Source organism: Crotalus tigris, unplaced genomic scaffold, assembly GCF_016545835.1.
Source record: "Crotalus tigris isolate CLP2741 ecotype Arizona unplaced genomic scaffold, ASM1654583v1 scf7180000017576.4783729, whole genome shotgun sequence".
NCBI lineage: Eukaryota > Metazoa > Chordata > Lepidosauria > Squamata > Viperidae > Crotalus > Crotalus tigris.
In genome coordinates this window covers 1,446,770-1,471,298 of record NW_024096487.1, presented here as the reverse complement: position 1 = coordinate 1,471,298, position 24,529 = coordinate 1,446,770, and the positions used below count along the sequence as shown (strand labels likewise).

The following is a 24,529-nucleotide window of genomic DNA, read 5'->3' as shown; positions in this document are numbered from 1 at the left end:
AAGATCCAACAATCCCAGCAGAAAAAATAGCCATCATCTATGAAATACAATATAAGGACTGCAACAACCATTACATAGGACAAACAGGCAGAAGACTGACAGAACATATCCACAAACACCAACTAGCAGTCAGAAAACATGGTGAAAATTCTTTAATTTCACAACATAGACAGATTTAACTATAGTTTCAAATGGGAAAATGTGACCATCCTAGAACAAGGCAAGTCCAAAAAGACCAGGGAATTTCTAGAAGCCCGGCACTCTGACAAATCAGCCATCAATAGACACATAGACATTAACAACATCAAAAGACTATCACCCAGCCCAAAAAGGAACAAAAAGACCCAAGCATCTCTCCATCAGCCATCAGCACCTAGATCAGCATAGATTAATTCCAAGGTTAACTTCAGACCAGCAATCAAGTAAACGATACCCCAATCAAAAAACTGCCAAAGAAGCCAAGAATAAACAGCCCAATCAAAGAATCTCTAAGACCACCCTCACCAATTCTGACAGGCAAGCCACTAGAACAGGGGTGTCAAACTGCTGGCCCGTGGGCTGGATGCATCATGGCAAAACCACACCCACACCATTGCCGGCAATGGCAAAAAAGTTGTGATACATCGCGACACGTCACGTGACATTGCGAGTTTGACACCCCTGCACTAGAATATAAACTGACACGAAAGAGCACTCCTTACTGATGACGATACCTAGTTTTGGTAGTGAAACGTCTGCAAGAAAACAAGCAAGTTCAGAGAACACTATGGACCCCTTGTTATTTTGTCTTTAATTTTTTTGTCTTGTGTTTGTTCTTTTTTCCTCTTCCCGTATCTTTTTTCTTGAAAGCAATAAAATAGAGGATAGGGGAACAGCTGCTACAACATTTTACTACCACGTCAAATATTAAGGGTTATTTATTTTTTCAAAAATATCTTATGCTATATTCTTCCTGTAATTTGAAATAAAATATCTACTTCAAAAGAAAGCATTTTTTCATCCATTTCTTGCACTTGAACTCTGAGTGGCACACAAGGGCATATTCCAAAACATTATTCAAGCCAAGGCAAAATAGTAGACTGGGAGAAGGACAAACCAATATGAGATTTAAAGTAGAATATGTGTGCTTTTCTGCAAGTTTATTGTAGGAAATAAGTTCATACTCATAGAGTTTAAATATTATTTATTCACTTCTGGCATTAGACTAATATTGTGAAGTCAAGGTAAAGAATAGATTCGCTTGATTACTTAAACATAATTCTCCTTGGAAATGAAGTAGGTCAGATAAGTTCTTTTCAGGAAAGTTTTCGATTGTTCTAAGTCCTGGCCCAAATCATACAATGAGCTTCTTTGGCTTAGGGTAGACTGGATCTGGGTTACTCTGCTCCTAATCCAACTTTTTAACCACTTCACACGCCTCTCTCTGCTCTCCTGGCCTAGTGGAAAGACTTTTCCATCTGTGTCATGGGGGTCCCACCAGGAATGCTGAAATCATCCAAGATGATAAATCAAGGCCCACTTCTAGTTCAGTCAGAGAAGTTGCCAGGGAACATAATAAATTATCCTATCCTTTATCTGTCCTATCTTGCTGGCCAACATCAAGTACATGCCATCAAAACTGGTACCAGAATATGTTTCTATGTTCTTCCAGATTAAAACGAAGAGCATCTTAAATAAAAGCAGCCACTATAGAAACAATGGCATCCTTTTAATCAACTTTTATACAGTAATACTTTATTGTATCAATACTTTATTCCGATATTCCATAATTTGAGCAGATTGGCTGAGCTTGGACCACTGAATGCTCTTTATATGTGGGACTGCCCATGCAAAGCATTCAGAAGTTGCAATTGACCTATGATGTGGCAGTACTGGCAGCATATCAATATATGTGTATGTAAAGTTACTGCTCTGCAAGCTGCACTGGCTCCCAGTAAGAAATTCAAGATGCTAGCTGTTACTTATAAAGCCCTACATGGCACAGCAGCAAGTTATTTGCAGAACCATCTATTTCTGATGGTTTCTACTCACCCCACCTGCCTACGAATGGTCGCAGGGGCCAGGCCTCTGTCTAGACCGTCCAGAAGGTAATCTATGATCTGAGGGATGGTTAATTTGTAGACATCCAGATGCCGCCTCCTGCACCAATGGCAAAAAATTTTCCAAGTAGAATCATAAATGCGATTGGTCGCCGGGTGACGAGAGGCCTGAATCATGGTAATTGCCCGTGGTGAGAATAACTCTTGTGTCATGCTGCGCTCAAGCACCAAACGGTCAACTGCAACCACTGAGGGTCCGGGTATTGGAGGACCCCTGGTGCAAGGACACGCGATGCGGGGGAATCTTCCATGGAGGAGACCGGGAAAGATTCATCAGGTCAGCAAACCAGGGCCTCTGTGGCCAGTACAGGGCCATGAGGATCACTTCCGCCTGCTCTTGGAGCAGTTTGCAGATGGTCGCCGGAATGAACGGGAGGGGAGGGAAGGCATAAAGGAGACCTGGCGGCCATGGGGCGTCCGTCTCCTCCACTCCTGGAAAATAATAACTGGAGAAGTACCTGGGGAGTTGAGCATTGTTCAACGATGCAAACAGGTCGAGGATCGGATGGCTGAACCTGTGGGAAATCTCGGAAAAAAGATCCGGATATAATCCCCATTCCGAGGGGTCTACCGTAGAGCGACTCAGAAAGTCTGCCTGCTGGTTCTTGACCCCCGAGATGTGTTCTGCCTTGAGAGAGGCCAGGTTGGACTCTGCCCAGGAACCCAGTAGCCATGCCTCGGATATAAGGGACTTGGACCTGAGGCCCCCCCCTGCCGGTTCACGTGGGCTTTGGACGCCACGTTGTCCATGAGGATCAATACGTGACGGCCCCTGATCCAATGTCGGAATTGGCGACGAGTTAAATGGATGGCCCTGAGCTCCAGCCAATTGTGTTGTGTCTCAAGTCTGCGTTGGACCAATGGGCCTGCACAAACTGAGACTGTAGATGGGCTCCCCAAGCGAAGAGACTGGCGTCTGTCATAATAGTGATGTGGTCCAGCTCCTTGAAAGGTGACCCCTTGGTCACCGCTTGTGAGAACTACCAGCGCAGAGACCTGAGGGTGTGAACCGGAAGCCTGACCTGGCGGTTGGATGCGCTGGCATTCACTTGTTGAAATGGTAGTAGGAACCATTGAAGATCCCGCAAGTGGAGTCTGGCCCAAGGGACTATGGCTATGCAGGAGACCATCTTTCCCAGAAGCTGGGAGAGTAAGACCAGTGGAACAGTGCGGTCCTTGTACACCCGACGAGCCAGGTCCTTGATGCTGACCAACCGCTCCTGGGAGAGATAGACCATACAGTTTGAGGTGTCTATGATGGCTCCCAGGTGCAGAAGCCTGAATGAGGAAAACGTCTGGCTTTTTTGGAAGTTGACCGAGAACCCGTGCTGTTGGAGGACCTGAATAGTTAGTTCCAGGTCCGACTAGGCTGCCCGGAAGAAGGATGCTTGGATCAAGATATCATCCAGGTAACACTGGACGCATACCGGTACCTTCTGAAAGTGAGCGGCTAGTACAGCCAGGATCTTGGTGAACACCTTGGGTGCCGAGGAGAGGCCAAAAGGAAGGGCCTTATACTGGAAATGCCTGCCTCTGTAACAGAACCTGAGGAACCGCCGGTGAGCTGGATAGATGGGGATGTGGAGATACGCTTCCGTGAGGTCTATTGATGCCAGGAAGTCTCCTTTTCTGATGCCTCCCAGGATGGACTGGAGTGATTGCATTTTGAACTAATTGTACGTGATGTAATAGTTCAGACCCTTGAGGTCTAGAATTGCTCTCCATCCTCCCGAGGTCTTGGGGACCACGAAAAGGATGGAATAGAATCCCCCTCCCATGTGGTCCAGCGGTACCGGTTCTATGGCCTGAATCTGTCTAGAAGGTGTTGGATAGCCTCCTGCATAAGTCCCTGTTTGAGTGGATCCCGGGAAATGGGACAGATTTAGTTTAATAGTTTAAATATGTTTTAAAAAATACCTAAAACCTGGTCAACCCCCATCCCCTTTTCTTTCAAACCAGCCATTTAAACCTTGGTTTAACAAAGAATGTGCTGCTGTTAAAGCATTGGTAATTTGTGCTTACAGGAATGCCCAAATATATAATCATCCTTCTTCATGGAAAAATCTCAGTACTCTAAAAAATAATTACACAAGATTTCTAAAGGAGAAGAAACAACATTATGTATCAAAGAACTGGGTAAAACTTCAACAGACTATAACAAGCAAAGATGTTCTCATCTTATCTCCCAATCTTCAGTAAAATACAGTTTTGACTAACAACAATAATTTAATGTTTACTGATTCTTGGAATAGGCATTTTTACCTTTTATTCAATATATCTGTAGGTGGGGATCCTTCTATTTTGCCATCTATAAAGAACTACAAAAACTAATTTCTCAATTAAAAAATATCAAAGCTCAAAGAAAAGACATAGTTTTACTCCAGTTCCTAAAATCCAATCCCATCAGGTAAGCATTTGCACTATTCCCTCTCTTCACTGCCATAAATAATTATTTTCAGATTCCAAAAGATTGGCTTAATTCCATTGTTCTTCCTATACACAAAAAGTCTGATCCTACAATTATTGCCCTATCAGGACAATTACACAGAACCCAATTCTGTTCTTACCTAGCTGGATCAGGATAGATAGGATGTTCGCGGGATCCTGCCCCATCGTAACGTGAGAGTGAAATGAGTGAAGATTCCAACAGCCTCCTACAAAACAAAGCAAAAAAAAATATTAAGTATTCATTATTCCACCTCTTTGGTTTCTTGTCTCCTCCAAAATAAAAATTCTGAATGTCTTGAATATCACACATTTGTTTTGAAATTTTTTTTTTTTTGCTTATTTTGGCCCAACAGTCATTCTAAGCACAGCAAATACTTCAACTTCAATTAAAATATTGCCTGCTTTCTCCTTCCCCACGTTTATTATAAGGGTTTGGCTAAAAATGGTACCATTTATGATGTAATCACCATATGATCCAAAATAAAAATTAGCATTTGTGTGTTATATTAATTACCTACCAAGAGGGGGGAAATCCTACAGATTGGGAACCTGGAGCTGTAAGAAATGATATGCAGTTCCCAGGTAGACCTCCTGGTTTAACTACTGTAAATTCTTACACAATTTTGTTTTATTTAATATTACAAAAATGTAAATGTAATAGATTATGGAATTTCCACTGCGTTACAGATATTATGATACACATACAGAGTAGGGAATTGGACTAGAAGACCTTCAAGGTCCCTTCCAACATTATTATTATTATTATCGATCATCGCACAGTCAGCCAGATGTTCAGACTGGATTTGGCATTTTGTCTACCTATCGAGTCCTTACCCAGGACCTGGGATATTATTATTATTATTATTATTATTATTATTATTATTATTATTATTATTATTATTACAGTACCCTTGGCAATCACCATTTTCCCAGTACAAAACCTAGCTATCCTATAAGAAATATTTTTAATCACATATACAGCATAGAGCATATAGAGTGTCAAAAGAAGTGCCTGGGAACTCTTATGCAAAGCTTTCTGCATATATTTTTCAAGTTTTTTTTTCTTCTCTGTACAACAGTACTTTCAAGATTGGAATATAATTGTGTGAGGAGCAAGTCTAATTTCTAAAAGTAGGAAATTATGTGCTGCTTTTGAATACATTTGAGTTACCCATGTTTATAATGAGCAATAAATAATATTAAAAAATACATTGCAAATCCTTCCCCAGCTGAGTACAGGAAATCACAATTACTACATACCATAGGCCAATTGCCAATCTTTTTGCAACAGTAATTAAATTAGTGCAATATACTTTGCTCATGGCTGTCCTTGAAGACGTTTCAGAAGCTGCAATTGATTCAAAATGCAATGACCTGACTGCTGACAGGAGGATGTATGTCCATAGTATGACACCAATGTCGAAGTTGAGATTGTTAGTAATAGGCTTCCAGATCCAACATATAGATCAATTGGTTCAATCCCTCCCCAGTGCAGGAATCCACTAAAACATCCAAACCTGTTTGAAACCTTCAGGAATGTAAAATGTGCCCTAGTTCTAGGTTAGATCACTGCATTACTTAAAAGCTCTCGCCATCAAGAAAATCCCAATTTTCAACCTGAATCTCCATTGTTTTAATTTTAACATGATGGGCCATGTCTTGCTTTGGTTGCAACAAAAACAAGGCTGTTCTCTAGCCTTTTCAATATCTGAAGACTACATTGTACTCTTATGTTCTCTTCTGTGAGTTAAACATGCCAAGCTCTTAACTCTACCTGATAGGATTTGATTTCCAGATCCCTTATCACCCTTTTCTGTAGTGCCCAGTTTAATCAGCATTGAGAACAATGGAAATACTATCTGGACGCACTGCTTCTGATAATGAAGCCCAAGACTGCACTGGTCTTCTTAATGTTGTAACACCCGGTTTGATCATATTCTTTTAGTGATCTACTTGTACTCCTAGATCAGTGGTTCTCAACCTTTCTAATGCCGTGACCCCATAATACAGTTCCCCATGTTGTGGTGATCCCCAAGTGGGTGTGGCCACCAATAAGAGGGAGTAGGATAGCTAGGGAAAAGGGAAAAAGATGGCGGACAGCGTGGTTTGGCGACCCCCGTGAAATGGTCATTCGACCACAAATGGGGTCCCGACCCACAGGTTGAGAACCACTGTCCTAGATCCTTCTCACTGCACTGGTTATCAAACCTGTAGTTATACAATTTATTTTTCTTGCAGAAATGCAGGATCTTGTACTTGTCATAGCTGAACATCATCCCACTGAGTATCCAAGATGTTGTGGCAATTTTGAACTGTTGTTTTCTACTGTAAGCCAGTTTCTAAGTATCATCTGAAAATTTAATAAGCCCTATTTGGCTTGCCTTCTGAGGAGAAAGATAGTAATAATAGTATTTGGAGGAAATGATTCCAACAGTGTGGACACCAGTAACTCCAGTCTGAAGCAGATCCAGCAAGCCCCCAAGACTCCTTGTCTGCACCCACTGATAACCTCCCAGATTCTGAAGTTCACCCTCCCAGTCCCAAACAGAGGCACGCAGAGGTATGATGCAGAAAATAAGCAATCCTTCTATTTCATACTTTAGATCCTTGCCTTTAACCTAGGGCAGAATTTTAGAGGACCCTACTACATATTTCCCACCAGGACAATGCTGGATATAAGAATTCTTTAGGTAAGAATTCAGCCAATAAGGAATACATCAGACTGCTGAACTGATTGCTTGTTTGTTTGTTCATTTGATTTATATAGCCATTAATTTCACACACATAACTCTGCATACTTTAAATAGATAAAAACAAATAAAATATATAATATGAAATAAATACAGCAGCCAAGCTATTTTAGCCATCTTGACCTCAAGAATATCATGAGAGATTTCATTAAACACTTTATAGAGATTAAGCATTTTATATATATTAGCCACCTGAAGTCTTATGATTAGGACAACAGAAAACTTGTGCTAAATAAATAAATAAAGCTGATCCACCTTCACAGCATTCCTTTGCTCTACCAATCTAGTTACTCTGTCACAAATTGTGTCAGGTTAATCTTAACAGTGGAATCTTATCTTAACAAATTCACACTAGCTCATACATTGGTCACATTATTTTTAACTTAACTTAATTTTTATCATTAACTTAATTTTTTAAATTGTTCATTCTTCCTTTAGTGGAATCATTCCCTCTCATTTAGCCATCTACACTCTTTAATTATAAGACTTTGTTTCTTATACATTTCCTTTTTGTATCCCAGCTTGTCAATGAATTCACTAATCATCCATATAAGACTTTTAAAACATTTCTATTTTTTTCTTCTCACGGGGACTTTTTCAAAGATTTCTTATCCCTCTTTGTTTTTTTTTAAATCTTTAGGGCTTCAAATCATGTTATACCACCCATTTTCTGTCTGTTTTCAGCTTCTTTGTCTTATCACCTATGGTAGGGGTAGGCAACCTTGGCTTTTATGACTCGTGGACTTCAACTCCCAGAATTCCTGAGCCAGCGTGGCTCAGCTTGGAAACCTCTCCCTTTTCCTTCAGCATGGCTGGCTCAGGAATTCTGGGAGTTGAAGTCCACGAGTCATAAAAGAGCCAAGGTTGCCTACCCCTGACCTATAGCTTTAAGATCACCTGTGGTATCCATTCTCTTCTAGCAATTTCTTCTATCTCAGTGGTGGCGAACCTATGGCATGGGTGCCAGAGACGGCACTCAGAGCCCTCTCTGTGGGCACGAGTGCCGTCGCCCCAGTCCTAGGCCTTCAGCTGAGTTTTATAAAACCTTTTTGCTTTAGGCCTCCGCTGCCGTGTGCAAAAAAAAAAAAAAAAAAAAGGCTCAATCATTCAATTTCAACCTCGAGGGGAAAAAAAGATCTTGCAAAGTTGGAATTGATTGATTGAACTTTTTAATCCAATCCAGTCTGCCGTTACCACCGCAGCCATGGCCACCCAATGGGCCATACCCAGCCAATGGGCCACACCCACCTGGCACTCGACAATGCATAAGTGTGTTTTGGGTTGCAGTTTGGGCACTCAGTCTCTAAAAGGTTCGCCATCACTGTTTTATCTCAACAAAAACAACTAGAAATGGATACTAAATCATTCAGTTTGATGACCTTTTGTAATCTTTCAACTGTATCTTGAATTGATGCACTAAAAAAACAGTACATCACTCATGGTTGCATATGTCCTATAATGCTATTCTTATTTCGGCTCTCAATGGAAAGCTTTGAGTCCAAAAGCTCGGAAGTCAAAACCTCTGGTCCAGCTGCCAGACCCAGACTGGATCCTGCAATATGTTTATATATGTTTGTCATATGTTCATTTCTTTCACTGAAGTAACATCTTCCTCCTTGGGTTCACCTCTTTCTTGTCTCCTCTGTTTCTGGACAACTTGATTATCCCCTGTCTTTCTCTACAATATTATTCTACTGGCCTTCACAGAGAATTCTCTGTGCAATCTGTATTTTTCAAGTCCCCCCCCCCAGGTAAATCAAGTCCCTTTTCCTTCTTCTTCAGCAAGGGAAAATTTGCAACAGGTATAATTAGCATACTCTTCTGGTATGATAATAAATAACTGAACGCACCTGGCAAATCACACTGCTGCTCCTTCAATGTCCAACTTTTGGCAGAATCTGAAGTCAGACTCTTCCTTCCTGTATTAAATCCCCCCCCCCAAAAAACCCCACCACCTCTTTTCCTGTTTGTTCTTCTGATCAGACATTCTGGTTACAAGTTCCCAGACACTTGCTATAAGTCGTTCTTCCTACAGACCATGTCCTTAGACCAGGCATGTCAAACTCACAATGTCACATGACGTCGCACGACGTATCGGGACTTTTTCCCCATTGCCGGCAATGTGGTGGGCGTGATTTCAGCATGACGCATCCAGCCTGCAGACCGGCAGTTTGACATGCCTTGGACAGTCTGTTCAGCATATGCTTGTGTCTAACCACACAGACTTATGTAATTAGCCAAACTCTTTCCCAAATTTAGCAGATCAGCCCCTCAACTCCCCAGCTCTCTTGTAAAATCCCCTTGTTCCATTCATATGAGAACTGCATATCAAAATATAATTTTGCTGAAAGATCTTAAAACCAAAGGTAGGCAACATTTGGTCTACATGCAGCCCCACTAATATTTCATTTACAGTTTCCCAACATTTGAGAGCATGATACTGAAATTCCTTAATTTATTTTTAACTTTATAAAGATTGAAAATGGATTGGTATCTTTCTAGTCTAGCAAAAAGTAGCCCCTCCCCAAAAAAAGATCGTTCCATTTCTGGTAATGTCACAATATCATCAGATGAATACTTGGGGCGGGGTCCCTTATGAGGTAAGGATATTGAAATGCAACCTCTGACCCTTCAAACACTTCCACCTCTGTCTCAAAAGAGAATTCCCATTTATATTTGCTTAATACAAGTTAGTATTTTATAGACATGTAGATAGTCTCTTCATTGTGACAGGCTTCAGAGTACTTTAGAATTAAGACTAGCACGTTATCCTTTGCTTGGAAGACAAGAATGTTTTTATTCAACTGACATGAACAAAATTCCTAGGTACATGGAACAATCCTTGATGTATCAGGGATATGAAAGGCTATATATAAAACTATCTAACAATACCTGGGAACCTGCGCATAAGAGAAACCTGTAAAATGGTATCAGTTACTCTTGAAGGGGCAAGGAGTACCAAACAAATTAAGAGAACATTGCTCAAGGGGGCATTCAGTTGTGAACTTGCCTAACAGCTTAATTTTGAATAATCAGCTCTTCTAGTTATATAGCAGTTGAACAAAAAAATATCTAACCTGTCTGTATAAATCAGCTGAGTTAAATAGTTTTCTTAGTTTATTAATAAGGTGCTCTGTGCACCATGAATCTACTATCCCTGTCTAGAGACCGGTATCATCAAATTGAAAGCAACAAACCAACTAACCAACTTCTGAGCTCTGCATCTGTCGTGATTCTGTGCCAGCCTGTGTTCCCAACAGTTGAGTCCGGGGACTCTGAGGAGGAGGTGGAGGAGGCATTTGGAGGGCCATCAGGGTCAGAGGGAGGTTCTGATAAATTACAAGACTCAGGGTCTGATGAAGAGCCTGGCTCCTCCAGTCGTGTTATGGATGAAGCTCAGCTGTGTGGGGAGAATGAGTCAGACTTGGAGGATTCACACTTGATGGACATGATTGATGCTCGTAGACACAGGCAATTAGCAAGAGCAGATCAGCAGCAGTAGGCAATACGACAACTCCAGGGGAGGAGGAGAAGGCACTGAGAGGCAACGCCTTGGGACTGCTTTATAAAAAGGGAAGGTGTGGGCGGTGCTGGTTGCTGAAGGCAACCGTTGCAAAGTACTTCATGGGATCACGTTCTGTTAGTATTGCCGGTAACTACTTTTCTGTTCTGCATGGTGTTTCGTGTGGACAATTTCCTCCACTTGGATTATGTTTTGCTGCTTTTGTTTCTGGAGTATTTGGCAGGTTTGTTACCCATATTAAAAGGGGTTTGTTTTCTTTTGAATTTCCAGCCTATTTTCTCAACAGGGGTTTTGTCCTTGTGCCTTTAACAAGGACGGCCATAGGCTGGGATAGAACAGCATCCCAACTATTATATAGTTTGGAATTCCAAACAGGTCAATTTCATTGAAAATTAATTTGCTCAACAGCTTTAAATAAACAGCCTAATATTTATTTAGATTTATAATCTAAAGTATTATTTGAGAGATGATTTTATAAATTATGATAAACATTAAGTTTGTGCAAAGCAATCGGAAGAGCGCTTCTTAAAATGCCCTTGCACAGCTTCTTGACGCCTCTGGGTCCCTCCTCCCGCCCCATCACACCTTACTCCCTTACCTCTTCTGAAGATTGCCTTTCCAAAAGAACACCCAGCCAATGCAACAAGCAGCCTACCTTGCACCGTTCTGGAGGTGGGTGCCATTCACACAATCTCTCAGAAGGGTGTGATTTTTCACAATGATGCCAACTTCCAGTATGGCTTGAGGTAGCCTCTGTGGGAAAGACACACATCACATCGGCCTGTCGCTCTTTCAGAAAGATGATCTTCAGAAGAGATAAATGGAGCAAGATAAATGGGGTAGGGTGGAGGCCCAAGGTCTGCAGGCATCTAGATAGAGACGTAAGCTCAAGAAATGCAGCAGGAAGGGATTGGGGGGGGGAGATAAGGGGTGGGAGGCAAATGCAGTGTTGTTGCAGTTGATCGTAAGGGTGGGCACATTGCCAAGTGCCCAAATTGTGATCACATGACTGCAGGGTCACTGAAGCAGCTATAACTTTGGATACAGGTTGTAAATCCTATATCCTCTGTCGTAATTTCAGTCATTGAATGAATAGCTGTAAGTCAAGGACTGCGTGTATAAAGACTGTGACCTGTAATACTAATATGTTTATCAAAAATCTTCAAGGAACTCCAGACTATTGCTTTATGAAAATTTATGCTCTTTCAATCACAGGTTTAAACTCCACATAAATGCTGATGAGCAAAAATTATTGGAATATGCAAAAGTCAGAAAACTTGCAGAGATATGCTGATACAACTCTGACATATTCCCCCCAAAAAATCTCCACTCAACTCACTAGAGCATTACTGTCAAACCCTCTAGGGCTTCATAAGCAGCCAACCTTACAACATTCATGCAAATTAATAAACCACCTTCAAGTTTAGAAGACCTGGCCTAGCCTGTCAGTCACTGCTATTGCCTAGCTCAACATGAATGCCTTCCTATTCCATTTAAATTAGTAATACACATTTCAAAACATGTGGATTTGCAACTAGCAGCATTAGCGTCCAAGAGAAAAAGGCAAGTCTTTGATCAGCAGAACAGCAGGTGGATTTATTTTTCTTTACTTGTTAGGATTTATTTTGCCTTCTCTTCAGGAGTTCAAGGCAGCTTACATGAGGACTATCCTTTAATTTATCCCACCCGTGACCTTGAGGTAGGGAAGAATCAAAAAGAGTAACTTTGCTCAATCACCTAATAAATTCCATATCTAAACTAGAGTTGATTCCAAACTGTCTAGGCCCTAATCAAAACCTGCAGATCAGGTTTCTTTGTTTCTAACATTTATATAGCTACCCATCTTATAATCAACCAGTATGTTGGCCAGCTATACATGAGAACTGAGTCTGTGTTCGGTCTATAAACATGAACTGGGATTTTTGGCGGACGAGGAAAATTTAAGGAATAAAATGAAGAATTAAAGCAGCAGGCTTCACTGGTGTTTTCTCTTCCAAAATTGTCTTGCTATATTCTAGTCTACGAACCATCGGGGAATCCCCATCCCAATAACACTAATTTATCTTCAGCAAAAGCTGTCCAGATCTACATTAAGGCAACACTAAGCTCTTGAAGCAATTGGTGTACAAGCTGTCTAGACAACATGAACACTGTCACAAGTGCCATCTAAGCACAATTAGCTGAGAAATTATAATTTCCACCCTGTTTTCCTGCTCACTAGGAGAATTGAACCTTACATCCTTCAGATTGTCAATCAGTGCTTCAGTGATTAAGATTAACTTGGCACGAGTGATGCTGTAGACCTCACTTGCTAAATTAGCCCATGTCTACTTTTATTCTTTTTCTTTTAATATCTGAGGTATAAAGTTGCCATCTGTTCAACAGTGCTCTCTGTTGTGCTTGCAACAGATTGCCTGCCTTCCAGATATTAGCACCTGTAGAAAAAGCTTTGCAACTGCAACTGTTCTGTTCAATATTATTCATGGATTGTAAACACGTGCCGCTGTTGGGAACTGAAGAAAGGACGTGAAGACCTTACTTATATTGATGAGTCCGCTTTAGAAGTAAGTCTTCCCTGATCTTCTTTTTCCTTAAGAATATCACGACCAAAATTATAACACAAGAAGCTGGGATTAAAAACAGCAAACAGAATGAACTACTGAGATGTAATGAGAAAATCTTGTTACGCCTCTAGCACTTCTAGAATAGAAACTCAGAGAACGGATTAAAATATTCTGAAAACTGCTGTCATGTCATGGCCCAAAGCCTGCATAAACTAATTTGTCCAACAGCACCTGCTCCAAGAAGGAATCAGAACCAGAATATTTTAAAAAAACATTCAAGTAAGATATTCCTCCCTATATTTTGTACCTAATTCTTCAAATTCCAAATAAGTATCACTCCTCCAAGGGATAGACATTTAACTTCTCTAACAGCGATTTTTCTAAAGTGATCTTTGTTCCTCAGAATCTCACCCTGCAGAAAAAAGCCACTAATGGTTCAATATCACGACGTGAGAAGCTTCGAGAAAATTTCTTCTCTATACTAGTCCCGAGAAACATATCTTCATTTTAAAAGCAGGACTTGTATCTACAATTTTGAGTCTGAAGTCCAATATTCTTGCCTTGCTATGTATTCTTGAACTATGAATTTTAAAGTGAAGAGGTGTTGTCTTACCTGAATGCCTTTTCTCATCACGGAGATGGAGAATCCACCAATGGGTTTGGACTGTGTTCCTGCCCAATCAGATCAAGTCAGCCAAACTTGCTCCGCCTGTCCTGGACTAGGGTGTCCCAGTCCCAACGTGGGTGAAGCCATTGACTGACAGTATGACGTGTTGGCTCACTGAACCTAACCCTAGGCCTAAAGGTCCTGTGAGGGTGGGAGTGGATTCTCCATCTCCGTGCTGAGAAAAGGCATTCAGGTAAGACAATGCTCCTTCTCCAGCACAGGAGATGGAGAATCCACCAATGGGACATACCAAAGCCTACTGTTCCTGAGGGAGGGAAGCAGGCTGGTCCGGTGGGACGCTTCGAGGTACCATCTGCTGGAGCACTCTCCTGCCGAAGGAGGCCTCTGCATAGGCGAATCCGTCCAGTTTGTAATGTCGGATAAAGGGCGAGGATGAAGACCACGTAGCTGCCCTACAAATGTCCTCAATGGACACCTGAGTGGCCCATGCCGCAGAGGTAGCTGTACTGTGGTAGAGTGGGCCGTGACCCGACGTGGAATCGGCAATGAATCAGACTGGTATGCCCCCGCAATGCACACCCTAATCCACCTGCCAATCGTGGAGGCAGACACCTTCCAACCCCTGGAAGAAGGGTGGAAGGAAACGAAGAGAGCCTCAGAGTTGCGGAAGGCCCCCGTTCGTTTGATGTAACAACGGAATGCCCTGTGAACGTCCAGCAGATGCCATTGCTGTTCCAGATCATGAGATGGATTAGGGCAGAAATCAGGAAGCATGATTTCCTGAGCCCTGTGGAATATAGAGTTAACCTTAGGGATAAAGGTAGGGTCTAATCGAAGGACAACCTGGTCCCGGTGAAAGATGCAGAGGTCATACCTGATGGAAAGTGCCGCCAACTCAGATATCCATCGTGCGGAAGTGATTGCCACCAGGAAGGAGACCTTTAGAGACAAGGATCGCAGATCACACGTCCTGAGAGGCTCAAAGGGCGACCTGGTGAGGGCCCGAAGAACTCGCGGCAGTTCCCAAGAAGGTTACCTATGTGCAACAGGAGGCTTAGTGTTTGTGGCACCCTTGATGAGTGACCTTATCAATGGGTGTTGACTCAAAGATACTGCAGTGTCACAGTTAGCAAGGTGGAGAGAGCTTCAACCTGTCTGCATATCGTATTAGGTGCTAAGCCCCTGTCTAGACCGTGTAGTAGGTAGTCCAAGATCCTTGGAATCGTCAATCCGACAAAGGTAGGTGGTGTTTTGTGCACCACTGACAGACATTTTTCCATGTGGCCTCGTAGATGTGGTTGGTAGCAGGCCGCCAAGAGGCCTGGATCACGGAGATAACGCTTGGTGAGCAGGACTCCTGGGATAAGATCCTGCGCTCAAGTGCCAGGCGGCTAGTTGAAGCCACTGAGGATCCGGATGATGCAAGGTCCCCTGGTTGAGCGAGACGTGATCCGGAGGAATCCTCCATGGGTGAACTATGGAAAGATTTACGAGGTCGGCGAACCATGGTCTCCGTTGCCAGTAAGGGGCCACCAGAAAAATCTCCGCCCTCTCCTGAAGGAGCTTGCGGACGACCGCTGGAATAAGAGGGAGAGGGGGAAAGGTGTAGAGCAGTCCCTCCAGCCACGGACTCCAAAGAGCATCTGTCCTTTCTGCTCCTGGGGACGGGAAATAGGAAAAGAACCTTGGTAGTTGGGTGTTCGCCGGGGAGGCAAACAGGTCTAAAATTGGTAAACCAAACCTGTCGGAGATCTCCCCGAAGAGGTCCGGATGCAGGCGCCATACCGAGTGGTCCACTGTCGACCTGCTCAGGAAGTCTGCCTGTCTGTTTGCCTCCCCTGAGATGTAGTCGGCCTTGATGGAGGCAAGGTTGGTCTCTGCCCAGGAGCCGAATAATTGGGCCTCGGTCATGAGGGCACGGGATCGGGTAACCCCCCCGTCGGTTCACATGGGCTTTTGCCACCATGTTGTCCGTGAGGACCAGTATGTGGTACCTCGCAACCCTGTTGTGGAAGTGGCGGAGAGCCAGGTGTATGGCCCTGAGCTCCAGCCAGTTGATATTGTGCCTCAGGTCTGAGCGGGACCACCGGCCTTAAGCCCACTGCGAGTGAAGGTGCACTCCCCAGCTGAACAGACTGGCGTTGGTCGTGAGGGTGAGCTGACTGGGTTCCTTGAGGGAGGACCCTCTGGCCATGGCTGGGGAGAGCCACCACTTGAGAGACTGCAAGGTTTGATGAGAGACTCTTACTCTTCGGTTGGAGGAGCTGGTGCCCAACCTTTGGAAGGGGAGTAGGAACCACTGGAATGCAGCCTGGCCCATGGAACGATCGCTATGGCTGATATCATCTTCCCTAGTAATTGGGAGAGGATGGCCAATGTCACTGTCCGGTCTTTGCATATTTTGAGGATCAACTCCCTGATACTGTCTCGGCATTCCTGGGACAGATAGACACGGCATTCTACCGCGTCTATGACGGCCCCTAAATGCAATAGCCTGGTCGTGGGAACTGTCTGGCTCTTCAGAAAGTTTACTGAGAACCCGTGGTCCTGGAGGACCTTTATCACCAATCTGAGGTCTGACTGGGCGGCCGGGATGGACAATGACTGGATGAGGATGTTGTCCAGGTAGCATTGGACGCAGACCGGCACCAGTCTCAGGTGAGCGGCCAATACCACCAGGATCTTGGTAAACACTCTCGGAGCCAAAGACAGGCTGAACGGGAGTGCCCTGTATTGAAAATGGTGACCCATATAAGCGAACCATAGGAACCGGCAATGGTCGAGGGAGATGGGAATGTGGAGATACGCTTCCGTGAGGTCTATAGACCTCAGGAAGTCTCCCCTTCTTACGCTGCCCAAGATGGACAGGAGCATCTACATCTTGAACTTTCGAAGTGCAAGATGATAGTTCAGACCCTTGAGGTCTAGGATTGCTCTCCATCCCCCCGAGGCCTTGGGGACAAGGAAGAGGATGGAGTAAAATCCCCGACCCCTCTGACCTTCTGGCACCAGTTCTATAGCCCTTATGTTCAAGAGGAGACGAATAGCCTCTTGCATGAGTCCCCTCTTTGAGGGATTTCTTGATTGAGAGCAAGATATGAAGCGCCCCAGTGGACTGGAAATGAACTCCAGAAACAGGCCGTGGTGGGTGGTGTCTTGGACTCAGGCATCCGTGGTGGTGGCCTCCCACTGGCGGGCAAAGAGAGACAACCTGCCCCCTATGGGAAGGACCGCCCGAGAGTCACTTAGACCGTCTGAATGGGCCTCCACCCTCTCGAAAGGGCCGTTTGCCCTGAAATTATTGCCTGGGTCTAGGAGCCTGTCAGCCGGGCGGTCCTGCCTGGCGGTGAAGGGACGGTTGTGCTGAGTATAGCTGGGGCTGGCTCCTGACTGAAAGGGCTGTCTCCGGGCATAAGGTTGGCCCATCTGTCGGCGCATCTGGTAAGGTGATTAAGTACCTTACGTTTGTCTTTGTTTTCTGTCAGGTATGGCGCTAAGGCTTCCCCGAATAATTGACCTCCCTGGTAAGGAGCTGCTGCCAGGCGCCATTTAGACTTAGCATCAGCATGCCAGTGTTTTAACCAGAGCATGCCATGTGCTGTCACGTTAGATGCCATGGCCCTGGAAGAAAACCTGCAGAGTTGCATCGGAAGCATATTCCATTGCCGCTACTAGCTTGCCCAGGTCCTGATGTGTGCGAACATCCTCCGGGGGGATCCTGGCCTGGAGCTGTCGGAGCCAGAGGAGAGAGGACCTGGTATAAAAGGACGCTGAAGTGGTTTAGTTCCTCTGAGAGGGGAAAGGCTGAGTCATACAGAAGCGGGAAGAAAAGGAGCCTGCGCACCCCACTGCACAAGGACCCAAAGGTAGCTGGACAACTCTTAGTTGAGGATCCCCTCCCCCATCGTGTGCCTTGGCTTGTAAGTTAAGAATCCACATGGTCCGCAAAATGGTGGCCACGTCGAAGAAGCCAAGTCCGGAAAGCAAATGCTGTGGCCGAGCGAGAACCGGCCCGCACTTCCACCCAGGGAACCATCCAGCGAAAGGGTAAGCCAGCAACCACCCAGGGGGCGGTGGCCGAGCCCGAAGGCCAAATAACATTCTAGGAGCCTGAGCGATAGAGTGCGAGTATCCAAATAGGTGAAACAGCTGTTGCGCGGATGAGCGATTGCCGGAGCTGCGATCGTAGGCTCCGATGAGAGGAAGCAGCGAAAGAGGTCAATCCCTGACAAAAAACAGAAGGAAGAAAGGAAGGCGCAGCACTGAGCCCAGTGCTTGTCTGGTGAAAGTGGAGGACGAAAACCTCCGTTCTGCCAGAGGGGTGTAGGAGTTGCAATCTTGCTGCATGGGGAAAGGGGGGGGGATGGGAGTCTCCTTTCTGCCAAGGAAGCAGACAGAAACTCAGGTATTTGGCAGTCAGACCGAAGCAGCGCTGATCCCAGCGCTGCTCAAGAGACTGAGGTAAGATGAAAAATCCACCAATGAGACTGCCTATCTGTCTATGAGCCAAACTTACACGTCTGTCCTGGGCAAGATCAAGTCAAGACTGGGACACCCTAGTCCAGGACAGGCGGAGTAAGTTTGGCTGACTTGATCTGATTGGGGAGGAACACAGTTTAAACCCATTGGTGGATTCTCCATCTCCTGTGCTGGAGAATAACTCATTTTGTCCCAGACCGGCTTCCATCAACTCTCATCTTGTTTTTCTTTAATCAAGTTTATTAAATTTTAAAATAGCATAAAATACAAAATAACAAAAAGGGGAAAAAACAGGGGGAGGGTATCCAAACAGGAAAAAAAGGTAAAAAGTGACAAAAAAGGAGGAGGGAATTGCCTTCTGACTTTCTTCAGTATACAGGTATATAGTAAAAGAACTTCTTAAGTTAAAACAAAAACACAAAAACATCATATCAAATATACAGATTAAATAATCAAGGTAACGTTAAAATTATATAACAGTGTTTAGTATAAAAATACAGAATACACGTCTGTTAATATGAATAAAAATACACAATATTCTATAACCATAACAAGATCACTCTCATCTTATATCTTCTCACTTGAATCACTGCTGTTGGGAATATGGAAGCTTGATGAATCACGGCACAGCATGGCTGGCTGCAATTACATCGAAAAGTATTTTGAACTCCAGGGTAATTTCTCCACAGGCACATTAAAAGGAAGAAAATCACAAAGAATTTAATGATTTTTAGGGCTATGTCATAGTCCGTGTGTGTGTGTGTCTGTGTCTGTGTCTCTGTGTGTGTCTGTGTCTGTGTCTGTGTGTATTATTATTATCCTTTTATTCTTCTGCTGTCACTAACTGTAGAGAGTAAAGGAAGATTATATTGCTGGAGATATGAAACTGAAGCATTTTGTTTTTGAAGTTGAGAATGAGATAACATTTGGAACTGGCTCAGATATATTCCTCCCTAATTCACTTAACTATAAGAAGGAGGAACAACACAATCAAACTTGTAAATTTTGTTTTTAACAGCCAACCCCTATAAAAGTAGTGTTGGTTTTCCTGTAGGCTTGGTTTCCTGATCTAGTCTTCCCTAATGGGGCTGATAGTAACCTACTGTGAGCATGCAAAAATGAATTAAAAGTTTCTAAGGTAAGGTAACTAATGAAAAGTTATGTAGCACAGCACAGTAAGGAGAAAAATGATTTTTATTTAAAAAAACCAAAATAGTAAGTTTTTTAAAAGTTCACATTTGTACGAATTATATATATATCTCCCCTCAATACTAGCTAGTCCTAACCCTAATATTATCTCTACCCTGTATCCCGGATAGAGGGAGTTATTCTCAGGGTTGGTCTCTGAGAAGCCCTTAGACCAGGGGTCTTCAAACCTGGCCCTTTTATGACTTGTGGACTTCAACTCCCAGAATTCCTCAGGCCGCTTGCCTGGCTGAGGAATTCTGGGAGTTGAAGTCCACAAGTCATAAAAGGGCCAAGTTTGAAGATCCCTGCCTTAGACCTATGCTTCTACATGCACCTCCACAATCTCTCTTTCTTTAGTTCCTTCCTCCTGCTGCAATAAAATCTGGAAGAGGAAATCATGAACTTGAAGCAGATGCCTCTAAATCAGTTCAACAATTTAGAAGAATTTTAGGAATAGACAAAATTTAAAAAAAAAACTTCAGAGAATTGATTTAGTCCAACGTTTTGAATCCAATCCTCAAATCAAATTGATGCTGATCTTTACACCTCTAGAATTTATTTTATTTTTCATCAACTTGTCTTTAAAATGAGAGGATCATCTTAGAATAAAGAAAAATATAATGGTGGTAGCAGATAATTATCTTCTGTTTAATATTTCTTTTGGATGCATTGCCTTAAAGGTAAGTATTTCTCCCTTTCAATTAATATGCTGCTTATCACTCAAACCATTAATTAGCAATTTGCAATTAATTATATCTTTTCAGATTTTTCTGCTACGTTATGGATAGTGCTTAAATTTAAACATACATTATATTCCCTATGCAATATCCAATACTTTGTAACTATTTGCTTTAAAATAGTGCCCAACCATTTACAAAATCTCTTTCACTCTGAACCACCGGCTTGATATTAACTAAACAGATCTCTCTTCATATGTATCAAGGTTTAGCTTTATAATATGTATCAGATACAATGGAACACTATATGTAACAGAGGAGCCAATATCTTCGAATCTCCTTGCTTTGGCCATGAACTCATTATATCCCCGCTCAGTCCAGCAGAAGGGACATGCTGTGGATTCCATCAGTCGAAGAGTTTTGGCTGACAGGGTCTAGCTCAGGGGTAGGCAACCTTGACTCTTTATGACTCGTGGACTTCAACTCCCAGAATTCCTGAGCCAGCCATGCTGAGGGGAAAGGGTAGAGGTTTCCAAGCTGAGCCATGCTGGCTCAGGAATTTTGGGAGTTGAAGTCCACAAGTCATAAAAGAGCCAAGGTTGCCTAACCTGGTCTAGCTAGAACAGTGGTTCTCAACATTTTTAATGTCGCGACCCCCAACTGGTCGTAAGTCGAGGACTTTCCCTGCCCGAGAGCGCCGTGCATGCGTGGTGCTGCCCCCTGTGCCGGCCAAGGCGTAGCTGGCAAGCGACAGAGACAGAGCAGGCTGACCCCGGCTGGGCCATCAGCTGGCCCAGCCCAAGAGAGTTAAGGCACCCACCGGGCCCCACATGCGCCAGCAACCCTCCCTGCGCCCGCCGGCCTCCCACCTCTGGCCCTCTTTTACTTACATTTTTAGTAGTTGCTCAGCAGGGAGGGGTGGAAACTTCCAGACAGCTCGCCTTCGCTGCAGACAACTTGCAGCACCGCTTGCAGAATGGGCCTTTTGGCGGGCTCAGCAGGGCAGAGACAGCCTGGACAATTCCTATTGGCTTTTGAAAGCCAACAGAATTAGACTCTATTCAAGAGAGTCTATTCTATTGGCTTTCAAAAGCCAATAGAATAAAAGGGAGTAGCACAGCTAAGGAAAAGGGGGAAAAAATGGTGGACTGCATTGTTTGGCGACCCCCGTGAAATGGTCGTTCGACCCCAAATGGGGTCCCGACCCACAGGTTGAGAACCGCTGAGCTAGAAGAACCTTCTCTGCCATGGCCCCCACACTATGAAATATCTTTCCACCCAAAGTGAGGTCTTCCCCCACCCTTTTGGCCTTTCAGAAGGGCACTAAAACCAGGCTCTGCCTATAGCCTGAGTTCTTGACAGCGTGCTCAATATTGGAGGTAGTTAGCTGGATTAAACTGAGAAGATGCTACTGCTGTGCTGATCCTTCCTTCTTTAGTTCTTGTCTTTGTCTTTAACGTTTTAATTTTATATTTAAGATTGTAATTGTAAGCTGCCAGGAGTTTTTAGAATGAGATGGGTGGCATATATATTTAATTAATATGATCTTAGTCACAGTCACAGTCTTTATGTGATGGAATAATACTGGCTTAATTTATAGATCTGCTGAACGGATTACAACTAGTAATACACTGAAAAACGCTCTGATAGGCTAGATGTAGCACTGAGACAACAAGAAATCACTAGTCATTTCTCATTAAAAAAAACCCTACTGAAACCAATTAGTTTGTACAATATTTAAGTAACTGGATGATTTCCTAAATAGCCACTTTTTACCATCCATATGAATTGTCCTTTTTTATATGTAACCAATTAATCCATATTAGGATATAACCATGACAAACATAAATTTAGAAAGGTGGATCCAAGATCAGTGGGAAAGCCAAGAAACATGGAGGCAGAATGCATTCTGCATGCCAGCTGAAAGTTGAGCTAGGATTAACATCTGTAACTATTAGAACCAACCCTTATTTCAATGTTTGCTTGATAATAGCTCTAATAAAAATAATAAATTGCAATAAATATGCAGTGAGACCATTGGGTCAAAAGCTAAGATTTATGAAGGTGTAAATGATCACAAATCTACTGCCACTCTCACTCAGTTTGGGGCAAGTTTCATAAAATATTGAACAAGGAATTTTTGCAATCACATTGTGCATAAAAAGAAAGCTTAAATGATGAATCAAAATGGAATTCCATTCTGAAACTCTGATCACTTGAACAAAGGAGAAAGTATTTGCTTTAATAAGAATGCTTCACACAGGTAGTCCTCAACTTACAACCACAATTAAGCCCGAAATGTCTGTTGTTAAGGGAGACATTTCTTAAGTGAGTTTTGCCCCGTTTTACGACCTTTCTTGCCACAGTTGTTAAGTGAATCACTGAAGTTGATCAGTCAGCAACACGGTTGTGATACGAATGTAGCTTCTTCTCTTTGCTTGTGAGAAGTTGCAAAAGGGGATCACATGACTTTGGTATACAGCAACGGCCGTAAGTATGAACCAGTTGTCAAGCATCTGAATTTTGGTCACATGATCATGGGGATGCTACGAAAGTTGTAACTGTGAAAAAGGGTCATGTCACTTTTTTCAGTGCCGTTGCAACTTTGAATGGTCACTAAATGAACTTTAGTAAGTAGAGGACTACCTGTACTTGAGGATGTCCCGACAGAAAGTGTTTACAGTATTTCCATTCCAAGAAGCTTTGCAATAAGAAACTCATTAGAGACATCTAGGGAAAATACTATGTAGAACAGAATGATTTTATAATTTGATAAAGTAGAATATATAAAGGGCAATTCAGAAGAAGTATCAGTATAATATTAAAAAGCAGAACCTTTTTTATATTTATATTTTATATTTAAAATGCTACGATATTGTTTAGACTAGCATACTGATTACAATCAAAGATCTGAACAATATTCTGTATCATTATTTCTGTTTTAGTACAATTCTGTAAAAATTCTGTAGTAACACAGCTTGATAAGAATACTATTTAGAATGATTAAATCAATCACAGCCAAATCTGCTATCATAAAGCATGATATTTTTTTATTTTAAATAGTTTATTTGTAGCTATCTAGAGCTGAGAGTTAGACAGCACATCAATTTTAATAATAGTAATAATAATAAAAAAGCAAAAGTAGTACCAGTGGTAATAGCCACCTTGGGTGCAATCCCAAAACAACTTGAACACATCGGCATCGACAAATTCACCATCAGTCAATTGCAAAAGGCAGCTTTCCTTGAACAGCTTACATCCCACAATGATATCTGTAACACCATCAAATATCCACATCTGCCTATCCCAGATACTTGTGAAGGACTCACTAGGCAGTTGAAAATGCTAACTCCGGTTTGAACATCTGGCTAACTGTGTGATGGGCAATAATCAGTCAATTGCAAAAGACAGCTTTACTCGAACAGTTTATATCCTACAATGATACCTTTAACATGACTGAACATCAAAATCTGCCCATCCCAGGTCCTTGAGAAGGACTCAATAGGTGGGTAAAAATGCCAAATCCAGCCTAAATATCTGCTGATTATGCAACCAGCCACAATAATTATAATGCATACCTCCTCCATGGATTCCCCCTGGTTGTGAGGGGGAAACACCTATGATGCTCTGATGAGATTGAAAACTATGCTGGTGGTAGTATATGCTACCAGAAGGTCACCCGTGCCAAACAGGTCTTAACTTGGTGTATACGGCATGGGGTATGAACATCTGTAGGGCTTTCCTACAATTACCCAGAGTACATCTTTCAGTGAATTATATATTCCAATCATTTTTCCCTGTGTCTAGACTTGAGAATACATTTCTTCTTCCCCATCCACCAGAAAAAAATAAGGGAGAGAGGAACAGCTTTGGAGTAGAACAGCAAGGGACAGCTAGTAAAAGCAACAACCAAAGGAAACAGGATGAATCATCTTTAAAGCAAGCAATGTAGATGATAGTGCTCTGCATTAATTTGTTGGATAACTGGAAAGGGGCCAAGAATGTCGAGTCCAGCTTTGTCGAAAGACAAAATTCTGCAAGAAGAGCTCAGTCCAATTGTCCTATTGGTAACAGACACAGCCCTAATGTTCCAATAATTGATTCACTCTCGCTACTTACCCTGGATGATAAATGAATCTTAATGCTTAATAGCTGGAAAACAGCTTTCCAAAA

General features: G+C 42.9%; 1 protein-coding gene across 3 annotated transcripts in view; it reads right to left on the bottom strand.

Annotated features, from left to right (window-relative positions):
* Positions 1 to 24,529, bottom strand: part of AMBRA1 (autophagy and beclin 1 regulator 1) — a 156,796-nt gene that overhangs the window by 98,729 nt on the left and 33,538 nt on the right. For all 3 annotated transcript variants that reach the window (XM_039358402.1, XM_039358410.1, XM_039358415.1), the window contains one exon: positions 4,667 to 4,753. In XM_039358402.1, the coding sequence (XP_039214336.1) occupies positions 4,667 to 4,753 (87 nt within the window). The remainder of the gene's footprint in view (positions 1 to 4,666; positions 4,754 to 24,529) is intronic.